The sequence below is a fragment of the Rousettus aegyptiacus genome, unplaced genomic scaffold (assembly GCF_014176215.1).
Source record: "Rousettus aegyptiacus isolate mRouAeg1 unplaced genomic scaffold, mRouAeg1.p scaffold_m13_p_5, whole genome shotgun sequence".
NCBI classification, from domain to species: Eukaryota; Metazoa; Chordata; class Mammalia; order Chiroptera; family Pteropodidae; genus Rousettus; species Rousettus aegyptiacus.
In genome coordinates, this window is record NW_023416308.1 from 34,787,257 (window position 1) to 34,811,269 (window position 24,013).

The 24,013-nt window shown below is 45.6% G+C and overlaps 1 protein-coding gene across 1 annotated transcript; it reads left to right on the forward strand.

Moving 5' to 3' along the window:
- The first annotated feature begins 16,125 nt into the window (after window positions 1-16,125).
- On the forward strand, window positions 16,126-19,700 carry UPK2 (uroplakin 2). The gene is made up of 5 exons (XM_016139192.2): window positions 16,126-17,583; window positions 18,059-18,190; window positions 18,370-18,508; window positions 18,769-18,839; window positions 19,247-19,700. Exons 1-5 carry the CDS (start codon window positions 17,508-17,510, stop codon window positions 19,381-19,383), a joined length of 555 nt encoding a protein of 184 aa, XP_015994678.2. The 5' UTR covers window positions 16,126-17,507; the 3' UTR covers window positions 19,384-19,700.
- Window positions 19,701-24,013: the final 4,313 nt, after the last annotated feature.

Here is a 24,013-nt window from a genome sequence, read left to right on the forward strand (position 1 = left end):
GAGATGCGCCAACAATGTCCCATGCTAGGGAGAGGTTTGACAACCTACCCTACCCTCCTATCTACACTGCAAGGAGCGGGATACCTGGCCTCCCTCAACTCCCAGGGCACGCGCGCGCGCGCGCGCGCGTGCGCGCACACACACACTACTGTGTCCCCTCTCCATTGTACCCACCCACATTCATTATGCACTGAGCATTTCCTTTATTGATCTGTCTTTTCCAGTATACCGTGAAGTTCTTGAGGACATAGACTGAATTTTTCCATCTCAATTCTCAGCTCAAAGTGGATGCTAAGTAAATGTGGAAGTGAAGCCTTCCTATTCTACAAAGAACTCTCTCCTAACTTCAGACTGCTACACACACAAGACCCTATACCAGAGTAGATGCAATGAAAAATAAATTGTAAAGCACTTTTAAAAAACATTTCAAATATGTTATTTCAATGTTTACCACAAACCAGTGAGAAAGATGTTACGGCACCATTACACTGGTGAGGAAACTGAGCTTTGCACTAGTTAAGGACTTACTCGGGGTTACACAGCTAGAAAGTGGTAAGCCCAGGATTGAACTTTGGGTCTCTTTATCCCAAGGCACTTTTTATGTATCCCACTGCCCCAACCCACCCAGAATGAATACCAACAAGTAACAAGCATTGACTGTTTCAGAAGGGAAGAGCACAGGCAAGCCTGTTTGCTTATGCTATTTGATTTCTCTGCTCCTCACAGATGGTCCCCAGAGAGCTCTAGCCCTCACCTACCTCCCTTTCTTCTGACCACCTATTACATCATGCTATTCAACTGGCTACCTACTTATATGTTTTCTCTTGTTTCTCATGTATGTATGTATGTATGTATGTATGTATAAATATACATATGCATATGTGTGTATACGTGTGTGTGTGTGTGTATAAAATCTGGTTGCTCCAGAAGATTCCTAAGGGCTCAGACCATGCTTCCTATGCTTCTATATTCCCCACAGCACTCAAGTGCTGGGGTCATAGTAGGGCTTGATGGGCAATAGTGCCAGAAGCCAGGCACTGGGCCAAGTCTGGGGAAGCACAGGAGAAGGGACAAACCTTGAAAGAAGATAACATAATAATCCCCATGGGTGCCTAACATCATAATTTACAAAGCATTTTCATACACATTATCTCTTGATTATGCTTTATTTCAGTCAACAAAACTTCCCCACCTGCTATTCCAAGCATCATGTTGGGTTAGGAGTTGACTCTTGCCAACTCTATGAGCTAGGCATATTCCAACTTAAAGGAAAAGAAAACCGAAGCCCAAAGTGGGTGAGTGCTGGTGTGAAATATCCCAGGGCCTAGGATGGCACATAATCCATGGAAGTAGGATTTAATTTCCTCTCCCCTCTCTAGGGTCCTGTGGGTATGATATGAATTATAAGGCATGAGGGATATTTTTCAAAAAGGATGTTTGTTGTAAAGAAGAGTCCACTCTATTTATTTGGATCAGTCTCCCGTTACATACGTGACAAGCCACATGGGCTTGTTATGATCCGTTTGGCATAATGCCCAGTTCCTAATAGGTCTAGAACACAATGCTTGTAGGGGTGAGTGTGGCTGTGTTGCAAGGGGTCTCTTAAATGTGGTACACAGTAAGTTCAAGTGTATTTGGTATGTTCTATGGAACAGCCATGTACAGCGCTCCCCTGGGTGGGCTGTGACTCATTCCGCCAGCTAGGTTCCAGGTTGGGATACCGAGCTAAGCTCAAGGCAGCCAAGGAGTGATGGAGAGAGGCCGACAGCCTGTTGATGAAATCGAGCAGCTCCCTCTACTGGCGAACTCAGGAAACCACCGTGTTTCCGTGCATCTGTGTTACAGGTGTGTCAGTTTGTGTCGGTGGAAGTGTCGGCATGGGTAAAGGTGTATGAAGATGCCTGTTTACGGCGCAGTGTGAGTGTGCCAGCGCCACGCCGGCTGTTTCTGGAATCATAGGGTGTACATACATAACGACGCCTAGTAATACAATTTACTTTGGGGCTGGGGGTTTGGGGGCGGTGCTAGGACTACCGGTTATCTGAATTAGTTTCCTGCAGTGACTAAAATGGAAGGCTCCTCCAGCTGGTACTCCTCATCGACCTCGTGCAGGTGGGAGGGATTCAGGACTGAAAGGGATTTGGTTCCTGGAAAGGGGCTCAATCCCCTAAAATAACTAAGGACCCAAGAAAGGGTTAACGTTGAACGCCACTGCGATTTTAATCATTGGCTCAGGGCCCTGTCAGTCATCGTTCTGGGGGCGGGGTTTGCAGGGCAGCCTAAGGACTGCCCAGCGCCCCTCACTTGCCCCTAGACCCTCACAGCATTTCATTTCTGGGCTGAGCGTACAACCCCACCTTTGTGGAGACGCCTTCCTGGGCCTGGAGGAAGACCTTCCAGGCATCCTGGCGTCCCCACTCATTCCAGCTGCCGGGCTTCCTGATAAATGGTGATTATTATATAATAGACCTGCTGGACAGAACCGTGCCAGCGCTCGGAACATTTTGCTCCTCCTTGAGCCTGCCTAGGGCCTGGCACCAGCCGCACAGAGCCTACTGCCCCGCCTCCATTCCGGGGAGGAAACCCCTGGGACACCTTCCGTGGTGGCCCGGAGGCCATGTCCTGGGATGGAGTAGGCGCCAGGCCGGGAGTCGGGCAGGCGCCCAGCAGGTCTCAGGGTCGGCCTGCGAAGTACGGTTTTACCAACACCTCTTCAGGATTGTGAAACCCACCTGGCCCCTCCAACCTGCACTTGGGAGCTAATAGAGATGGGGATAAGGAGTGCAGGAGCCAGGGTCGGAAAGGGAAAGAAGTTTGGAAAAGGTGCAGGGGCAAGAAAGGGGAGTCTGGGAGAGGGGACCAGCAGGGGCAGTGGGGGAGGGACTTTTATCCTGACAGGGCTCCTGCCTTCCCCGACTGGAGGGTTTGGAAAAACTGAGCAAGCAGCCAAGGCTTGGCTGGATATCCTGCAGCCCACCCTCCTGGGGACACAAAGCTGGGGGGGCAGGGCGGAGGAGGAGAGCACGACCCCGGGGAGGGCAGGGCCTCTTTTAGGGCTGGGGGCCCAAGGGCCAGGTCCCGAGGAGGGGGGGGTGGTTCCTGGCTCCGTCTCTCAGCTGTCTGCTTCTCTTTCTCCGTCTCTGCCCCCTCTTTTCTTCCTCCACCCCTCCCCGGGCACCAGTCTCGAAGACTGCGGGCAGACTTAACTCCTTAAGTACCAGCGTGGTGGACACCAAGATGATGACGCTGTGAGAGGGAGAAGAAGGGAGGGACTCCCTACCCTACTCCCACCCACAGTTTAACACCTTATAGCCTGGAAAGGCGATCTCAAAACTTGGGCCAGTGAGAGCCCTAGAAGGTTGCCTAGTGTCTGGGAGCAACACATAAAACCGGGCACCTGAGAGCTGCATAGTCCGCCCTTTTGCCAAATCGTAATTGTTTACCCTCCCCCCTTCCCAATCCTCTGTATCTCTCACTCCATCCATTCTTTGGCTACGCTGCTACCACCACCCGAATTACCTGTTATTGCAAAGTGTCCTGAATGATAGAAGGATGTGGGGGACCTGAAAGTCTGGGTGCTGTGGCTGCCTCAGCATTCTCCTCAATTTCCCACCCATGAGGCCCAGCGCAGGTAACCACAGCCCATACCTGTCTTGCCTCCAGAGGCCTCTTTCACCCTTCTGTGAGCCAATGGGGCGGGGTGGGGGGGGGGGGGGAGATAACTACCCAACGAAGGCAGGTAATGCTAGCTTCCCCAAGCTCTAGCTGGGACAAGGGCCTGAGTGATTGGAAACCCTATTTTCACCTCCACCCTAGCCCCTCTCCTCTGCAACAGCCCACCATAAGATTTACCCATCAATTATGCTATGAATGACCGCCTGAAGGAAGTACCTCAGACTAGGCAAGAAAGGGTTAACAGAGCTACGGGGCTCTGGAGCTAGGTGAGGCACCACCCCTCTTCTTGCTCAGGTGGGTTAGTGAGGAATTGGAGGGTGATTGACCTAAGGGCTGCGTGTTTGCCCCCTGGTGGCCAGATCTGGCTTAACAGTCTGGTAAAAGCGAGTTCAGATGGAGATTGGTGGAAGGACTTCGGAAATAGCTCAGTACTCATGCAGGAATAGCTCCCTGGAAGAAAAAGAGATTCCTCCATGAGGCTGACGAAATGAGGGAGCTCCCACAATCTCTGCCATGCCATCCCCACGCAGCAGGCTGCCTCAGCCATTTCCAGATCCTTGTCCTAAGGACTCTACAAGTGGGTCCCAGGTGCCCAGACACCTGGAAAAGGAAAGGTAAAAACAAGACATAGGCCCTGTCTTCCCAAAGTCTCAACCTGATAGAGGGGTCAATAGAAAGAAGCTGCCCCTCACCTTTCCCTTCTATGCCCCAGACCTTCCCAGAACTCCCATTCCTTCCAGACTCCAGCACTAAATTCAAACCTCTAGCCAGGCTTCAAAGCTCCTAACAGCTACCCTGTCACCTTCCTTTCTCTCCACCCAAGCTGCTCTCTGGATTTCTCCCCATAAAAAGACCTCTCTTGAAGGATTCTAGTACTGACAACCACTTCCTCTTATCCCCAGCAGGCTGGGACCCTTTCTCCCCTCTATTCAGAAGGCCTCCTAGGTTAATGAAGGCCATGATCTTGAAGGGCTTCTTTTTTTTTTTTTTTATTGCCTTCCTTCCCTCCCTCTCCTCATTTCCCATTTTCTTCTAAGATTTTCTTTTGCATAGGCAGTTCACCCAACCAGGGAAAATTCTGTCCCCCTGTTGGCTGTGATATCTGAATTAACATTTGCTTTTTTCCTACAAGAATCCTTCTCCGACTAATCTCACCTACTTATTTATTCAAAAACTACTGAGGACCAGCCATATACCAGGCATTGGACTAGACAAAAGGCACATGTTGATAAACAAGAAGGATGTGGTCCTTACCCTCACAGAGCCTACAGTCTAGTTGGGACAAGACAACAAGTAAACAGGCAATTTCAATTCAGCGTCATAAGCACTTCAGAGAAACGTCTGTCCTGGGCTTGGGAGTCTGAGAAAATTTCCTGCAGGGAACAACATCCAAGCTGAGATTTATACCAGCCTAAGGTGTGGTTCTGTCCAGGCACAGTGTATCTCACTAGAGGTATAAAGATAGGACAGGATTCCAGCAAGGGATCTTGACTAGATATTATGAAAGATCTCTAAGATTGCATTCTCAACCCATTTTTAATTAGGTCTCCAAGTCCCAAAAAAGGAAAAAGACTGGTCTGAGTTAAGAGCATGTGACCTTGGCCTATTCACACCTGTCTTCTGGGCTTTAGTGTCTTCAAATGTAAAACAAGAGAGTTGGATGAGTTTATCTCCAGGCTCTCCTTTACCAAGATATCTATTAGATCAATTAAATAACAGGCTTGGTTCCTTGAGAGAGAAAAACACTTAGCTCTGGTCTGCATGTGGAGGAAGGGCAGAGTTCATAAGCCCAGGAGGGGCTATCAGAAGCAAGGCCCCTGGGAAAGTGGCAAGTCACCATCTACTTCTCACTGCCCAAGTTACCTGGCAGTTCTAAGTTCTGGAAATATTTAACTTTTGACATTAGTCGAAGGCAAGAGCCTTTCTGAGATTGTCCTGGGAGGGGTGACCATTGGGGGACAACACTCAGAATATCTTTAGTTACTGCATTAATTTGCTCTTATATGTAACACTATAGAGCTTTTATTTTTAAGTTCACAGATGAAGAAACTGAGGCCCACAGTGGTCAAAGGACTTGCCTAAAATCATATGGCTGATGAGTAACATCTGCAAGAGGTGCCCAGGTCTCCTAATTCCCAGTGCAAACTCTTCACTACACCACTTCACCACTTGCTTCCAACTTTCCATTGGACTTCTTCCTGTATCTGGCTTACTTCCCTGTGAAGCCATAAAATCTGGGAAGGCAGGCTTGCCTCCTTATCTAGTGCAGGGCTCTGAACAGAGGAAGGGTTGGTCAGAACCCCCGGTCTTCCAGTCCCCCTTGCCCTTCTCTCTCATCATGACCCTATTTATATACATGTAGCTGTCTGGCCCAGTCTGAAAATGTATCCCTGAATTGTGAACAAAACCTTGGGCCAGACACATTCCCAGTCTCTGGAAGGCCTAAAACCTGTTCTGTGGCTTCAAGCAAGCTGATTTACTACGCTGGGCCTCATTTCTCCATCTTTCAAGACCCATAACCAGTTCTAACCCCTAAGTCATTTGTAACTTGAAGTCCCAGGTGAGGAAATGTTTTTAAGAGATATAACTCTGAGGTGAGGAGGAAATTTTAAAGTTCTGGTCTTTTTGCAGGATCCCACAGCATTAGGACCATGCCTGCTCTGTCTGCAGGGACTGGGATGTTGTTTCATGGGGCACCTATATCCTGGCACCATGATGGACCCTGCAAAAGTTACATGATACATAACCTGAATATATGCTTGAGTCCCACAACTCAAATACCAAATTACAAAGATAGTTTCAAAAAAGAATCCCAATTTTTACTTGTATGTCTTAAAGGTGATCCAGTTCATAACCTACAGTACCACTTGTTAAAATTCCCTTTCCCCTTCTATTCTGCTACATCTTGTAGCAGTTGAGTTACTCTCTGCAAACTCTAAATCAGCCCCTCTCTCTGCCTGTTTGTCCTCTGTAGTCAACAGAGCTTCTCTCTCTCTCTCTCTCTCTCTCTCTCTCTCTCTCTCTCTCTCTCTCTCTCTCTCTCTGACTACTGGCATCTTATTGTATAGATTGGTGTAAACTCTCAGATTTCATCATTTTCCTTTTTCCTTCACCTATTACCTAGATTCTCCCTAACCTAAAAGAAAGTTGCCCATCCCCTGCCTCTCTCGTCCTATCGTTCACCTCCTATTATCCCAATTCGATATTACAACAGCCCTGGAACTGAGCAGGCCAAGACATGATTGCCAACAACAGGTGAAGGATAAAATTATCTTGGGGGTGAGGAGAGGCAGGACAGAGGGAGATTGAGAATAGTCAATGATTAATAAGTTGTTATCCTGTAACACAAGGCACCTGCCCTAAAGGAGCTCATAAGATGGGGACACTTTAAGACCAATAAAAGATGATAAGTAATTAAAAGATGTGGACTTGATGCAGACAGTGCCAGCTTCATCATCAGGTAGACCTGGTGGAGAAAGAGGAAACCAATTTCAGTCATGGGGAGCACAGAGGGCCTAGTGAGGGGCACAGAAAGAGCAAAAGCAGGAGGAATTACAAATTTTGGTGGGAATGAGTTTCGAAGACCAACTACCTATTTTAAATCCTTTCTGATGTGCAACTCCCTGCCAATATCCCTAGCAAGCAGTGTATCAGCATCTTCTTGAATACCTCCAGTAATGGGGTGCTTACCACCTCCCAAGGCAGCCCATTCCATTTACGAACATCTGTTTTTCCTTCCTTTGAGCTAAATTCTATCTCCTAGTGGTCTCCACTTATTATGGACTTGAAAAAGGAGAGACAGGAGGGAAGCTGTAGAGAGAGAGACCTGAACAAAAGCAGGCAGGGACAAATGGAGAGCAAAAAACAAACTGAGAGATAAAAATGAGAGCAAGGAGAATGTAGGAATGCAGACTAATAAAGGAGAAAACAGAGATTGAACGAGAGGGGAGGAAAAAAAGATTTGCAGGAAAAAGGAAGTGCAACTGAGAAAACTGTTGCCATGGTGATGGTCCAGAGGAGGGAGTAGAAATAGAATTCAGATTATGAGTTGGGGGAGAGGGGAAGGGGTTGTTCAAGACCCAGAGGCAGTGCCCTCGCACCAGGCCCATCCAACCAGAGGTCTCTCCAAGACCAGACCAAGGAGTGCAGTGAGAAAAGAAGCATTGGAGGGGCCCAGGGCTCTGGCACTCCCCTCCTCTCCAGGGGTGAAACAGAACAGATATATACCCCAACTCCAATGTGCTTCACTGGCTCTGGGAGAGCTCTCTCCCTCAACCCTAGTTTCTCCTTTTGCTTATTAATCAGAGCCCCAAAACGAAGAGGGGAAGGGAACTTGTTTTAAACACCTGCTATGTCCCAAACACTGTCAGGCACCTCGTGTCTTATTTTATTTAGTTCACACCACAGCCCTGTGAGGTTTACCAGCTTCTCTTAGACAGGAAACAGAGATCAAGGTCCTGAGCCTATCTTGCAGAGCCTGTTTCCCATTCCCCGGCTTCTCCTGCACCTTAGATGGGAGCTGCTGGGAGAGGGACTAGTTCAAGACTCTTACTCCATATTTAGAGATAGAGACTTGCAGCAAATATGCTACAGGCAGACTAGGCTAAGTGGAGCCGCAGGAGAGCTCTGAGCTCAGGGCTGGGAGGTGGTGAGGAAGAACTGAGTTGGAGAGGACTGTGGTAGGTGGGGGCAGCCCAGAGGCCGGGCCATTTCCGGCTAAGCTGAGGAGAATCTTCCAGCAAAACCATGGGGAACCGTCATCACTCACATTTTGCAAGTCTCTGAGCTAGTGAGTGGAGTAACTAGGGGTTAGTATTTAATCGTAGGTCTCTGCAAGTGGAAGTGGCTGGAGGGGGAAGCTGCTTCTCTCCCCTTCCCTTGGGCTTCTGTACAAACAGTAGTTTTGTAAAGGGCACCATATCTGATGTGCATATCAAACAGGGCCCGAGGAGGTGGGAGAAGGCAGAGTTCAGGGCTGTGTGTGGCCTTGGGTAGCTGTGCCAAGACCACCCCTCCCTGCCCAGAGGGTGAGGTGGGATTCCCAAGGGCCTGGCTCCTTCTCATCATACTTTGCTGTTCCCCTAGTGGCCTTGAAACATCTCCCTGTTCTCTCTGGGGACTGGCTTGAGCCACACCCTAACCCAGAAATTCCTGGGGGAGTGGGGTGTCAGAAATGGCTAAACTCCAAGTCTAGGGTCACAATTCTGTTGGGTCTGTTGTCTGCTGGGCTCAAGAGATGCCACGTCCCTGCCCACACCTCTGTAGAGAGGGACAGCTCTCCCTCCTCCTCAGGCCTGAAGGGAAGGCAGGCCCAGATGAGTTCCCTGCTGCTTTTCCTTCAGTCCACATCTCCTCCTCCACACCCTACCAAGCCTTTCCTGACCCTCCTTTCCTGTGCCCATCATTAGTTCCTAAAAACAACTAAAAAGAGGACACAGCCCCAGCTAAAGGGCCTAAAGAACTGTTGGGGAGTGAGGAAGAAAAGATTCTTCCTTACCCTCGGCCATCACACCAGCTCTCCCCAGGCTGTCTGGTCTCTTAGCCCTTTACTGACTCCCAGACCTCACCTTGCCCAGACCTTCAGTCCTTTAAAACCGTCTTGCCTTGCCCAGCCCAGTCCTCCTCATTCCACCTTCCCTCCCAGACTAAAGCAATCTCATGACTCCTACTGGCCAAATCTAAGAAGCACATTTCAAATCTATTCCCTTCCTAGCGGACCAGTCTGCTGTGGAACGTGCTCTTGGAAGTATTCTTCCCACACCTGGGGTACCACTCCCTGCTGACTCTTTTCTCTTTTAGGGAAAGCTCTCAGCCTCCTTTGCAGGTTCCTCTTTTCCTTTTCTCATAAATGTTGGTGTCCCAGGCTCTGTTCTTGACCTCATTTGGGTTGTACTCCTCTCCAAGGCTATAGCTGTTACATCTATGCTTACAACCTTCCTGAGCTTCAGACCAGGCACCAACCACCTTCCACACCTCCACCTGGGTGATCTTCAGGCACTCGATTCAGCAAATTCAAAACCGAAAGATCTCTACCCCTTCCCCACAAATCTGCTCCTCCCATCCCTACTACATGCTCCAGCTTGTAACAATGCCAGCAGCCACACAGCTGCCCAAGCTGATACCTGGGAGGAATCCTTAATTCCACTCTCCACCCCTTCCATAGCTTTCTCAATCAAACCATCACCCAAAAATCCCTTTTATCACCTTTGCCTAGAATCTTATCTCAACAGCATGTCAAGAGACATCTAAAATGTCTCTCAGCTGTTCATCTAACACATTGCAGGAAAAATCATCTTTATAAGGCACAAATTTGATCATAACTCTCAGTTTAAAACCCTTCAACGGCTTCCTTTTATCCTTAGGATAAAAATATTAATTCCTTAAAGGGGCTTACAAAGCTCTTCATCTGGTCCCAGCTGCTTCTATAGTGACTTCCCCAAATCCCACTCTAAACCTCCAAGGGTCCATTCTCTCACCTTGAGCCTTTGCAGTTCTCTCAGGCTAGAACAGTCGCCACCTCTTTCTTTGCCTTCACCCTACTCATTGCTACTCAACTTTTAGGTCTTCACTTATTCACCACTTCCTTCCGGAAGCCCTTCAGGACCACCATGTAAGTTGTCCCTTCTGTGAGGAGTCTCCTTGGCAAGTTATTTAACTTCTCTGATGTAGTTACCTCATTAATAAAATAAGGATAACAACAGTACCCACCTCACAGAGGTTGTTATGAGGATTAAGCAAGAAAATACATAAAAGACTTAGTATAGTTCTTGACATGTGATTAGCACTCAATAAATAATAGCTATTCTTATTATTACTTCTACTAAAATCTTGATGCAGTGTAATAGTGGACCCTTCAGTATCTCCCACTAGACCATAGTCTCAGGAAAAACAATGTCTTATTTGCCTCTGACTATCTAGCACTTAGTATGGTGACTGCTGCAAAGGCATTTAAAAACATTTACTGAATAAATTAATTCATGTTAATTTGGGCCATCATTATTTGTTGTGTAGCTCTCCCTCAGGCCTAAGAGCAGGCTTAATTATCCCACAATCCAGCTTCTACCTACTCTTACAGTAACTTCCTACGATTAAACTGAATTATGTTACTTCCCTGTTTAAACCTATCAGAGGCTCCTTATGTCCATGAAAACATGGTGGGCCTCCTCATGTTCATGGAAACAGGTCTCCTCTTCTGCACCCCACCCCTTTCATTGCAATCCCCCTTTCCCAGGACTCTGCCCCTGGCTACACTGAACCCCTTGCTGCTTCTACAACCCTCCAGCCTCTATCCCCTCAGCCTCAAATATCCTTCCTTCTTGCTCATCTAGCAAAATTCCTACTCCCCTTCCAACACCCTGGAAGCACATTGGGTGCCCCAATGACAAAGCTGGCCTATGTTGTTTGGTTCATGAAGTGCATTTTTATAATGTTTATTAGTTTAAATTTGAAAATAAGAACATTTTACCTGAAAATTTAGATTTCTGGCTTCTCTTGGGAAAGCGAGGAGGCATAGCCACACTGGGTCCTCCTTTCTGCAAGGGATCTCTTCCAGAGCTGCATGGGGTGGCCCCTATAGGCAGAGCTCTTGTTCCTACACTCTCTAGCAGGCCCCACTTTCACCCACCTTGTTTTACTAATCTTGTTATATGTCTGGACCCCAGTGACATGGGGGTCTGTGGCCCCTGTCTGGCCTCACAACATTTTGATCCATCCAGAAGGACTTTGGCTTTCTCTCCTCAGCACTGTCTAGATGGCTACCACTCTGCGTCCTGCCCCATCCACACTCCCCTGCTCTTTCACTTCTCTCACACCTTTATTATACCTTGACCTCACCAAACAGTCCTACCCCTCAGTACTCTGTTCAGTCACATCACTCCTTTTTATAACTAGCCTAGACCTTACTTTCCATCCCGTCACTCTTGTCCTCAACATTCGATACCTTGAAAACCCTAATTCTAAATCAGTACAACTTGAAAATTTTAACATTTCTACACTCAAACTGTTGAGTAATTTGAAAAACTCCCAAAATGAAAAGGTGAGTGTGATGGTTAATTTTATGTATCAACTTGACTGGGCCATGATGCCCAGATATTTAGTCAAACATTGTTCTGGCTGTTTCTGTGAAGTGTGTTTTAAATGAGATTAACATTTAAATCAGTGGACTTTGAGTAAAGCAGATTACTCCATAATATGGGTGGGCCTCATCCAATTGATTGAAGACCTGAGTGACCTTCCCTCTCTGCCCACCAAGAAAGAATGAATTCTGCCAGCAGACTGTCTTTGGACTTGAACTGCAAATCTTTTCCTGTGCCTGTAGCCTGCTGGTCTCCTCCATCGGATTTTGGACTTGCCAATCACGTGAGCCAACTCCTTAAAATAAATCTCTCTATATATACATATCCTGTTGGTTCTGTTTCTCTGGAGAGCCCTGACTAATACAGTCAGTGTCCCTGAAGACCAGAGGTTCTCAAGCTCAGCTGGGCCATTACCACCAAACAGAGCCTTCCTCAAGGCTTACGATAGCTGCATCCTCCTCTCCCTACATCAGCAATTTCAAATTCTCACCTCTTTTCAGACCCCAAATCCTTCTTCCCCTTGAGTTTTCTACTTCCCAGAGAAAGCAGAAGCCTTCAGGGGAAGCGCCCTTAACTTACTTCTTCTATACTCCAGGCTTTTTCACTCCAATCTCCCTACTCCTCCCCACCCCCCGCCTGCCACCCACCACCGAAAAAAAGTATAACATTTCTCTACATCATTGTCCCCATTCTTCCCTCTGCTAGGAAGTGTTGTTTCTGTGGCCAAAGGCTAATGCCTCCACCTCTGATCTGAACTCCATTTTCTTTCTCCTCCAGAAGGCTCTCCATCAATTATACCCCCTCTCTCCTGCATCAAAATAAACAAGCCTTTTCTGTACCCCAAATTTCCCTCCAGTTATCTGTCTTCTTTTCTTCCCAGCCAAACTTCTTCAAAGAGCAATCTACGCAGTTCTGATTCTACTTCTCTTAGATATCTCTAGACTCTTACAGTCTGGCTTCTGCCTTCCTCGCCTGCAGGAAGCTGCTTCTAAGGATATGCATAACCCTCAAGATGCTAAGCCTGGTGGACCTCTCTCAGTCCTTACCTTCAAATCATTCGACACCTTCTTTTTGAAACTCTCTATCCACTCCCTCCTGATTTTCCTCCTAATTCTATTCTTCTGTCATCAGCTCCTCTCCCTCTGTCTGTCCTTTAAATGCTGTTTCCCAGTATCCTGCTCTTGGCTTTGTTCTCCTTCCCTTCTGCTTCTCTCTTCAAGGACTCTTTTCCACATTCATGATTTTAAACCATTGCTCATCTTCCCTTTTGTTATCTCATACCTCTCCTCTGCTCCAAACTCACATACTCGATTACAAAAATGTTCAGAGGATATAATAACTCACCCCAAAACTTGGTGATTCATAAAAACAGACATTTATTCTGAGAATCAGGAATTTGGGAGAGACTTAGCTAGGTATTTCTGGCTCAGAGTGTCTTATGAAGTTGCAGCAAAGCCATTGACCTGAACTACAGTCATCTGAAGGCTTGACTGAGCCTGGAGGATGTGCTTCCAAGGTTGCTATTTACATGGCTGTTGGCTAGAGGTCACTGATGGATGTTTGTAGGAGACCTCACTCAATCCCTTGCCATGTGGAGCTCCTCATAGAGCTGCTCCCATGTCCTCCAGAGAGCAATCACAAAAGAACAAGGAGGAAGGTGCAATGCCTTTTATGATCTAGACTCAGAAGTGACATACTATCACTTCTGCTATATATTGGCCATAGAAACCAACCCAGATACAATGTACTAATCTATTACTTGCTGCCATTCCATTCTCCACATTGTTTCCAGAATGATCTTTTCATAATTAAAACTCCTCATTAGCTTTCTATTTTCTTCAGGGTAAAAGCCAACTTCCTTAGCATAGCCTACAAAGCCACTGGTGACCTTGCCAGTAGCTAGAGCTCTCACCATGCCCATCTTTGAATAGGTCTTTCTAATGAGCTAAGATGTACATTTCATAGTTCCCCGAAGGTGTCAAAATAATTTACATCTCTGAGCCTTTTCTGTGCTGCTTTTTGGAATATCCCCTTTCCACATTTCAATCAGGCTAACTATGATTCATCCTTTAAGACTCAGCAACTTGAGAGCAGGCATTGTGTCTTGTCATCTCTGTATCTTATCACCTAGTGTGGTACCCACCATAGAAGAGTTGTTTAACAACTGTTTACTGAACTAAATGTTTACTGTGTGTCTGGTACCCCTATGGAATGCTTGCTATACAAAGAACAGCTGGTCTAATCTCAGTCATGAATTTTTTCCCCCTCAGACTGCCTTTCCTGCTCACTCATCTCCCTTTGCATCAATGACACAGATGGAAAAGCAAATTCTCACTCTATGACTTTAGGAAAGTCATGTATTGCCTCTGAGTCTCATCTAAGGGTTAATAAAAAGGAGAGGATAAGATGAATTACTTAAATTAATATTTATTGAACCAGATACTGTGCTAGACACTCTTAAATAAATTAGCTTGAGTGATAGTCACAATATCCCAATGAGACAGATTTTATACCATTTCTACAGAAGAGGAAACTGTAGCTTATAGTACTTAGACAGGTGACTTGGCCAAAGTCACAGAGCTGGAAGCAGATTTGGGTAAGTGGTTTTATCATAGGCAACATTAGGAGGAAAAAATGGAGCATCCAGGTCTTTTCCAACTAAATGATTGAGATTTTTAAAATTCTTACAGCCTTTTCCAGCCTCAGATCTTAAGGATAGAGGCTCTGCCATTTCCCATCAGACTACATCGGGTGAGCACTGCATCTTAACCTCTAAGTTCAAGTCCCCATGGTTTTTTCCAGTGTGCCCTACAGATTATAACAGTTGATCTCCTGCATCCCTTCTCAACTTTATTTTAAAGCATTTTCACAAATGTCATATCTTGCTAGATGAATGGGAATGAATGTCTTCCCACTTTATAGGTGAGAAAATTGAGGTTCAAAGTGACTCACCTAGAGTTATATGGTATCACTCATCAATGAGAGGACAACAGTCTCTATTAGAGGTTGACATGTCCATGGAGCCAAGAAGACACATTTTTTTCATTCACTGGGAAGAAGACTGACATTGTAGAAAGAGAACCATCAGTATATCATCAGACAGACTGAAGTTCTGACCTGAGGTCTTCTGGTTGCAAAACTACCATAGTTCAAGAAAAAAAAAAAAAGTACCATAGTTCAGAAAGAGTAGGTCCATTTTGGGAGATAATCTAGTCCAGGTAGAACAGGGAGATTAGGAGCTCTTTGAGGGCAGAAAGTTATCTTACCTTTATATCCCTTGTGCCTAGCACAATTCCAGGGCCATATCTATTACTTAATGTTTGTTAACTTGAATATGGGATTTAGAAGGAAGGGAGCGGGGGAGGGAACATGAGAGAGTTTAGAATTAAGACTCCAAGGGTAAGACAGCCTAAAAAGAGTCAGTGCAAGAGAAAGATACCAGGCATTTGTGGCTCTAATTCCCTTACTCCAAGTCATAAGGAAATTCTCCAGAGGAACAGGATGCTGTGGCTTTAAATGACTTCAGGGTTGTCAATGAATATGCTTTGCTAAAAGAGTTATCCTTTTGCTCCTGCGCTTGGCCTCCCCCTTCTCTCAGCTCCCCAAACCCTTCTCAGCCACTGTGATGGGATAATTAGACGCGAGAGCTCAGCACAGATGATGCTTCTGTTGCTTAGCAACTAATGGTTTCTATGGAGACCACAAAGCACAGCCTCCAAAGCAGCCAGTGAGCAGCTTGGCAGGGCAGGGAGAAGACAGCAACTCTCAGCTCCTCCAGAAACCTGGGGAGGGCCAGAGGTGGGGAAGGGGGGTTGGAGGGAGACAGGAGGGTTTAAAGGCACAGCGCCCTCTTATCCCTTTAAAATCTAGTCAGAGCTCTGCTTTCCCCTACCCCATTCCATCTCACTCAAGTTCAGATAGGGATGGGGCTTAGGAGTAAATCCAACACAGCCACTCTGAAATAAACCCAAACTCTTTGTCTTTCTGCTTCCTGGTTTGTGACTGAAATGGAAAAAGACACCTTTCAAGTCCGAGTGTAAACATCCTCCTGGCTAGTGACAGGATTTGAAGAGCACCAGGAAGATCCCTGCACCTCAGCCTTGAATTCCACCTTTTCAATCTGTTCCCTTGCTCCAAAGTTCTCCTCAATGTACAAAAGATTCTCCTTCAGTTTGCAGAATGATAGCAGAATTTGATCTAAGAGGACAAAAACCAAGATGCAGGGAAAATGGAATTTAATTCTTTACTGAAAGGTAGCCTATCCTGGGAGACTGGGGAAAAACATTTTCCCCTAGTCTTCAGCAAAGAAGGTCCAGAGTGTGTGTATATGGAGATGTGTAACACAGAGCATCTGGCAACTTGAAGTGTAGGCCTCGCAGACTAACATCAATCAGTGTTATTTGAAAGCTCGTTAGAAATGCAGAATTTCAGGCTTCACCTCAGACCCACTGAATCAGAACCTGCATATTAACAAGATCCCTTGGTGACTCATATACACATCAAATTTGAAGAAGCACTGGTGTAAGACCCTTGAGTCTGTGAGTTCTACTTTTACTGTCACCCCTGTTTGTACCCCAGGCTTTGAGCCTACCCCTTCCCACCATAGGGGTAAGGTCACAACCCCACTAGTCCCTCACTTCCCTACCAGGACCCTGACACTTCTCTGGGACTGGGGAAGATAGAATGTTCATGGAGCAAAAAGACATACATAACACTCTGTGGAGCTCTCAGGTCTCTGTAGATGTCTGCAACCTCTCTTGACAAAGTGTTCACTTTCCACAAGTGACTCCACCTCTCTGTCTCAAGTTTCACACCTAAAAAAAAAAAAGGGAGCCAATAACATCTACCACCCATGATGGCATAAGGATTAATATGTTAGAGCATGCAAAGCCCCTGCCCAGTGCTTTCTCCTCATCTCTCCTCTTACTCTGTTCGTAGTTCCGTCTTCATTTCTATCTAGTTGAGCACAGGTGTAGGGGATGCAGTCAGAGAAGTTGTTTCTCTTTTTCATGTTCTCTTACCAGGTCTCTTTCTCTTCTTTATTCTCAACCACTTCAACAAAGGTTGCTGACCAAGACTGACTGTACCTTCTCCTTCGCCCTGGACTAGGTCAGTGCCTACCTCTTCTGGTCTCTCCAGAAGTCTTCCCTAGCACCCTTGGCCCCACTCTCCAGAGGAATCTGGACCTCTATACATTCCTTGCCACAACACCCCTGCCTCTCCTACGGCAGCTATACCTGGGCCTCAGTGGACACCAAGAAGTGGAACCTTTGTTTCTGCTGCCCGTACTACCAGCTACCATTTCCTTCCTATTCTTGCCCAGCCTGGACCCTTTTGGGAGCCCCTCGGGGTTACTCTCCTCTTCCTGTACACCAGAGCAACCTCAGGACTTGCTACCCTTAAGGAAAGATCTCCCACTACCTGGCTCCCAATGCATGTGCAGGAGAGAACACTGGTGTTGGAGTCCCAGAAGAAGGGGTGATTTCCACCCTACCTTAGTTACCCTGCCTCTCTTCAGCTGACTAAGCCACCAAGATACAGCCAAGATCCCTACTTCTGGCGTGAGGGCCAGCTCCCCATCCTGAAAAACCTGTCTGGGGGACCCCCTGAGGGTGTAGGACCCAAGGGACAGGTTGGACAAGATTCCCCTCCAGCCCCTCCCACCCCTAGGACAAAACCAGCCTCCCCAGGGGCAGGGCCTCACTTGCCTTAGGAAGCCACAGCCTGCCAGCACTCATTCCAGCTCCCAGCCCAGCTATGGCATCTCCGCTACCCACCAGAACATTGTCCTCGATCCTGTTTCTGCTTGCTGTCCTGGCCCCAGGGGCTGCAGGTCTCTGTCATTTCTGGTGGGGGTGGGGAAGGGTTGGGCCCTAGATAGGAGACACTGCCTTCCAGGGCTCTGAAAGAGTTGCTCATCTGGCCAGTTGAGGGTGGAGGGCGAGCGATGGCAGTGACCAGGCATCTATCACTGATCCAAATGCACACTCCTGGTCTTCTTCCAGACCGTGAAGGCAGAGAGATGTGGGGAAGGACCCAAGGCTGCAGGTCAGGGTGAAGTTGGGCACTGCCTCCTTCTGGTGCCCAGCATGTGGCAATTTGGGGGAGTATCCAGTTTCTGCAGCCCAAGTCTGCCACCTGGTGGTCTGGCTGGCAAAGGCCTGTGTTTAATCAGTAGAATGCAGAGTGGAAGGGGAGAAGGACTCCACATCCTTAGGAAAGGCCCCTGGAGGCTGGACCAGATCTAATGGTGGGGGAGAGGAACTGAATTCTCTCCTACTCTTTAACTACCCTCTGGCCCCCAGCAGACTTCAACATCTCAAGCCTTTCTGGTCTGCTGTCCCCAGCACTAACGGAGAGCCTGCTAGTCGCTTTGCCCCCCTGTCACCTTACAGGGGGCAATGCCACACTGATGGTCCGGAGAGCCAATGACAGCAAAGGTCTGCTACCCCATCCCCAAGCATTCCCCTAGTCCTTTCCCAGGACATCCCCAGCATCCTTTTTCTCACGCATGCCTTCCAATCGACCCCTTCCCTGGGTTCACACTCTAAATGCTACGCCTTTTCCTTGGGGCTTCCAGAAACTTAACCCTGCTTTTCATTCCCAATTTCCTACCCAGTAGTGAAATCTAGCTTTTTGGTGCCTCCATGCCGTGGGCGAAGGGAGTTGGTGAGTGTGGTGGACAGTGGGGCTGGCTTCACAGTTACCCGGCTCAGTGCTTACCAGGTGACAAACCTTGTGCCAGGAACCAAATACTAGTAGGTACCAAAACTAGGCCTGGGGCACCTGTGGGAGGGGGTACAGGAAGAGAAGCTGGTTCCTGACATTTGGTGGCAGTGGTGGGATGTGGCAAACATGGGGGAGAGAGTGAGGGTACCACTAAATGGGTCGAGAATGGGCCTATCCTAGAGGAGGGCACAATGGGAGGCATGACTGTGAAGGGAGAGGCTCCCTCTTCCCCAAGTCCAGGATCCTCACAGAGGGTTCTCTTCTCTCCCCCCCCCGCCCCCAACAAAAGCATTTCCTACCTAGTGACGAAGGGGACATCCACTGATTCCAGTAGAGAGATTCCAATGTCGACACTTCCTCGTAAGTAACATTCGCTCCCTTTCACACCTCAAGGCCCACAAATTCTTCTCTGGCCCCTCTCGCCCCCACCTCCAGCTGCCCCTTCTTATGCTCCCTTAGCTCTATCCTAACACAGCCTTTGTCATTTTAACTGCCCATTGACTCATCTTATTGCACTGCTAAACTAAAGGTTCTTTGTGGGTAGGGATTGTGTCTTAATTTCTCCATTCCCAGTGAGTGATGTAGGAGATGATTCATAAAAATTTACCTGATGGATGTCTGCATCTCTTGATCAGTTGGACAGTGGATGAATAAATAGATAAAGAGATAGCTGGTTGGATATCTGGATGAAGGGCTAGTCTGAGCACCTCAAGTAGGATAGGGGTCCCTTCTGCCCACAAAGGCCTCTCCACTTTCTCTTCTGACAGGAAGGAAGGTGGAATCCATTAGGCTGGGAATGGCCCGAACAGGCGGAATGGTGGTCATCACAGTGCTGCTCTCCGTCGCCATGTTCCTGGTGGTTCTGAGCTTCATCATTGCCCTGGCACTGGGTGCCCAAAAGTGAGGAGGCCTGCAGGAAGTCCAGGGCACCATCCATCTCTCCAGCCCAGAGCTTTGCCTTTTGCTCCTGCCTCCTCCCCTAAAAAGATTGCCTGCTCCGAGTCCTCAATCACTAGTCTTTGGCCCCATCGGTTTCTTCACCTCCCTTCCCTCCCTCTGCCTCTCTTCTGTCCCCTAATGCTTCATCTTCACCCAATGCTCCCTATTATTTTTCTCTCTCCACTCCTGTCAAAATTGATTTTCCTCCCCTTTCACCTCTTTAATTACCCCCAACAACAATTCACTCTCCTCAGTAAACTAAGTCCCTACAATAAAGTTGGATGCCGCCTCTGCTGTGTGTGTCTCCCTTCTGTTGACTGCACTTTGGTGTGACTCTATAGAATTTATGTCTAGGCTGCAGGTGCCCAAAGCCCCAGAGTTGCTTTTTTCAGGAGGCAGAAAGGGACTGGATGAAATAAGAACCTACGAGTCAGAGTTCTCAGCCACACACCTGGGTTGTGAGTTTTGCACTCTCTGCAGCAGGCTACCCAACCAGGGGCTGGTGCCCCCATGTGGGGGCCTAGAGATCTGAGGACCTTTTGTTGGGTGGGTGGTTGGAGGTGCTGGCAGAGCAAGAGGAAGTGCTGGGGAAAACATTAGAGGCTTCAAATGGGGGAAAACAGAGAGCCACCAGGGTGAGACCAGAGGACAGAGTACTGAGGAGAGGGAGAAGTGGAGAATAGGCTAAAAGGGCTCTAGGAGGAGACAGCAGACGTGGAAGAACCCTGAGTGGAGAAGGACAAGAGTGGTACAGTCTGGTAAATGAGGAAAAAGAGCAGGAGTGGTCACCCTTATTCACTTTTGTTCTCTCCCATATACGTTCCTTTTAAAGATCAGTGATCTTTGTATTGTTCTTAAAGACTAAAATCTTTAAGGTGACATTCAAGGCCAGCCTTGGTCTCTCCCCTAACTGCCCCTCTGCTCTCACTATGTTAACACCAATGTTCTGTGTTCCCTCTTACCTCAGAATTTTTGCACAGACTATCCCATATGCCCAGCCTGCTCTTAAGACTGCCCCACCCCCATCTGACTCCTATTTGCATAGTTAACCCTTCTCCAAGGAAGTGTTCTCATACCTCCATCCTCTGATTAGGTTAGGTTCTCCTAGATTATCTCTCATAGCATTACTATGGCTTATAATTATATGTTTATGTTATTATTCAATTGCCTCCCCCACCAGACTGTACCTTCCCTGAGAGCAGTCACTTTGTTCCCAAGGGCCTATAGTACCTCTGCTCCACACTGCCTGTGACACAGTACATAGTACTCAATAAATACTTGTTGAATAAATTAACAAAAAAATAAACAAGCCCCTAAAGAGGAGGAAGGGTCTAGGAAAGCACCAAAAATTCTGTGAAACAATAAAAAATTAGAGTCGGAAGATGCTGAAACAATAGTCTTAATGATGCCTTTCTATAGTAACCCAAGAGCTAAGGAGAAGGAGACAATGGAAGAGGACAATATTTATTCATTCTACAAACATTAACAGATCACTTATTATGTGCCAAGAGCTACTGGAGGGATAAACTGTGAAAAGACATTGCTCCTCCCTCATGGAACTTACATGGAACTTAGCAGAAGAGACAAAAATGTGAACAAGTAAATAAGTAAAAAATATGATAAGTGCTATGAAAAACGAGAGAGGAAGTGAACACTGGGACTCTTCTTTGTTTGGGTGGGCCCAACAGCTGAGGCCTGAAGTCAGGAGAAGATCAGAGAGAGCATGCCCTGCAGAGAGAATGGTTTGACTATGCTTCCCCATCTTAACTGCACCAGGCTAGGGAGGTTTGTGAGCCCTTTGTGGAAAGCGCATTTGACTGGGAGCCAAACTGTGCTGCACATTAGCATAATCCAAGGGGCTTTTAAAACCCCCAAACTCCATACCAGAATCAGAATGACTACAGGTTGGAGCTAAACATTGGTATTTTTTAAAGACCCCCAGGAGATTCAATGCACAGAAAAGCTGGGAAATTACTGATATAAATAATTTTTTAATTACAATAAAATAAAACATAACATAAAATTTGCCATTTTAACCATTTTCAAGTGTACAGTTCAATGGCATTAAGTACATTCATATTGTCATGCAATAATCACCACTATCTATCTCCAGAATGTTTTCATCACCCCAAATAGAAATTCTCTATCTCCTAAACCAGAACTTCCCATTCCCTCCTACCCTACCCTTGGCAACCAGCATTTTACTTTATGTCTCTATGAATTTGGCTATTTTAGGTATATCATACAAAACGTGTCCTTTTGTATCTGGCTTATTTCACTCAGCATAATGTTTTCAAGGTTCTCCATGTTGTAGAAGATTTCAGAATTTTATTCCTTTTTAAGGCTAAATAACATTCTATTGTATGTTTATGCCACATTTTTTTTATCCATTCACCTGTTGATGGATATTTGAGTTGTTTCCAGTGTACTACAGACATGATCTTGGATATGCTATAAAATCAGCCAGAACTTCTAGAAAGCCAATACTCTTAGGGAATCATCCTTAAACAGCAGATGAATTTCCTGAATAATACGGTTATGAACATGTATGTACAAATATGTTCAAGTCTGTACTTTCAATTCTTTTGGGTATATACCCAGAAGTGGATTGGCTGGATCATACGGTAATTCTATGTTTAATTTTTTGAGAACCCACCATACTGTTTTCCACAGGGACTGTATCATTTTACATTCCTGCCAGCAGTGCACAAGGGTTCTAATTTCTCCACATCCTAGTCAACACATGTTATTTTGTTTCATTTGTTTACTTTTATAATAGCCATCCCAGTGGATGTGAAGGGGTATCTCATTGCAGTTTTAATTTGCATTTCCCTAATGATGATGATGTTGAACATCTTTTCATGTGCTATTGGATTTTTTATATGTCTTTGGAGAAATGTCTATTCAAATTTTTTGCCCATTTAAAAATTGTTGGGTCTGATTGTGTGTGTGTGTGTGTGTGTGTGTGTGTGTGTGTGTGACCTGTAGGAGTTCTTTATATATTCTGGATATTACTCCTTATCAGCTACATGATTTGCATGATAATAACATAATTAAATGGTAGACTAATTTGAAAAGGGCTATAAAAGGGTGGCTGCATTACAATATTTTTTATGAAATATCTATAATGAAAAAGATTGCAAGACTATACATCAAAATGTAATCGATTATTATCTCTGATTAATACAGAGAATGATTTTCATTCTGTCATTTTTTCCTTTTGTGCTCTCTATACTTCTAAGTTTTCCACATCAGACCCATATATTTTTATAATTAGAGAAAGTATTAAAATTATTATTATTGCAATTAAAGGTAGAATCCTAGCAAACTTTTTAAAAAGGATGCAATTATTTTCACTATAGTTAAAACAACATTTATTGAGGGTCTCCTATGTTCTAAGTACTCTCAAAGTTTCCATCTGGTAGACAAGCAATAGACAACACAGTATAGGGCAGATGGGTTCTGATGGGGAACTCAAGATGCACAGAGAAACCAGAGGCAGCTAGCTCACCCACAGGCCAAATCTGAGACAATTTGAGGATTAAACAAATAATGATAGTAATGAATTATAATCCACTCTATAAAATAAGAATCCTTTGAATCCATACTGATAAACAAATATGGGATAAAGAAAAGTTCTTCCTTACTATAAAATGCCAACTAAATAAATGGAAAGGGAATAATAGATTTAGAAAAATAATCATTTTATAGCCATCAAAGTAATGATTGATTCAGGCAAGAATCATAAATGGATGCTAGAATTAGTGGGCCCAAACTTGATGAGGAACAGGATTTTAGATCAAAGTATCTCCACACGAATTATTTTCTAATTACAAAAGATGGAGAGAGATAACTTTACAGTAGAGAAACCTGGTGGATACTAAACCAGGTGATTGAAGTTACGATCACTAACAATGAGATAAACTAATAATGGTTAGTGTGATGTACTTGGTGTGAAGTACTGGGAAGGAAACAACGTCACTTCTGTGGTATTCTTGCCAAAAATGCTTAGGGCTAACTATGAGGAAACATCAGACAAACCTAAACTAAGGGACATTCTACAGAATAAGTGGCCTGTAAAATAGTAATGTTATAAAACATCAAAAAGGCTGAGAAAGCCCTCTAGATCAAAAGAGACTAAAGAAACATGAAAAGTAAATGTACTGCATGATCCTGAATTGGATTCAAGACCAGAAAACAAATTTATATAAAGAACATTATTGGGACAATTGGTTAAATATAAATAGGATCTATACATTAAATATAGTATTGAATTAATGTTAAATTTTCTGATTTTGATAATTTTCTCATTTCTGATTTCCTGGTTATGTAAGCCAATCTCTTTGTTTTTAGGAAATACACAGGTGAAGTATTTATGGGTAAAAATTCAAGATGTCTGCAAATTACTCTTAAACAGTTCAGGAAAAAAATAATCTGTCTTATGTGTAAATGGAGAGAAAAATGAAAGCATGATAGAATGTTAGTAATAGGTATAACTGATGAATTATAGGATTTAGTAAACAGGATCTTTTTTACAGTATTGTTGAGATTTTTCTGTAAACTTGAAATTATTAAAAATAAATAAAATTTTTTTA

Coding starts and splice junctions, on each gene's coding strand:
- UPK2 (XM_016139192.2), top strand. CDS start 17,508: ATGGCATCTCCGCTACCCACCAGAACATTGTCCTCGATCCTGTTTCTG. Junction 18,191..18,369: donor GAGAGCCAATGACAGCAAAG/GTCTGCTACCCC, acceptor TTTCCTACCCAG/TAGTGAAATCTAGCTTTTTG. Junction 18,509..18,768: donor GTGCCAGGAACCAAATACTA/GTAGGTACCAAA, acceptor CCCCAACAAAAG/CATTTCCTACCTAGTGACGA.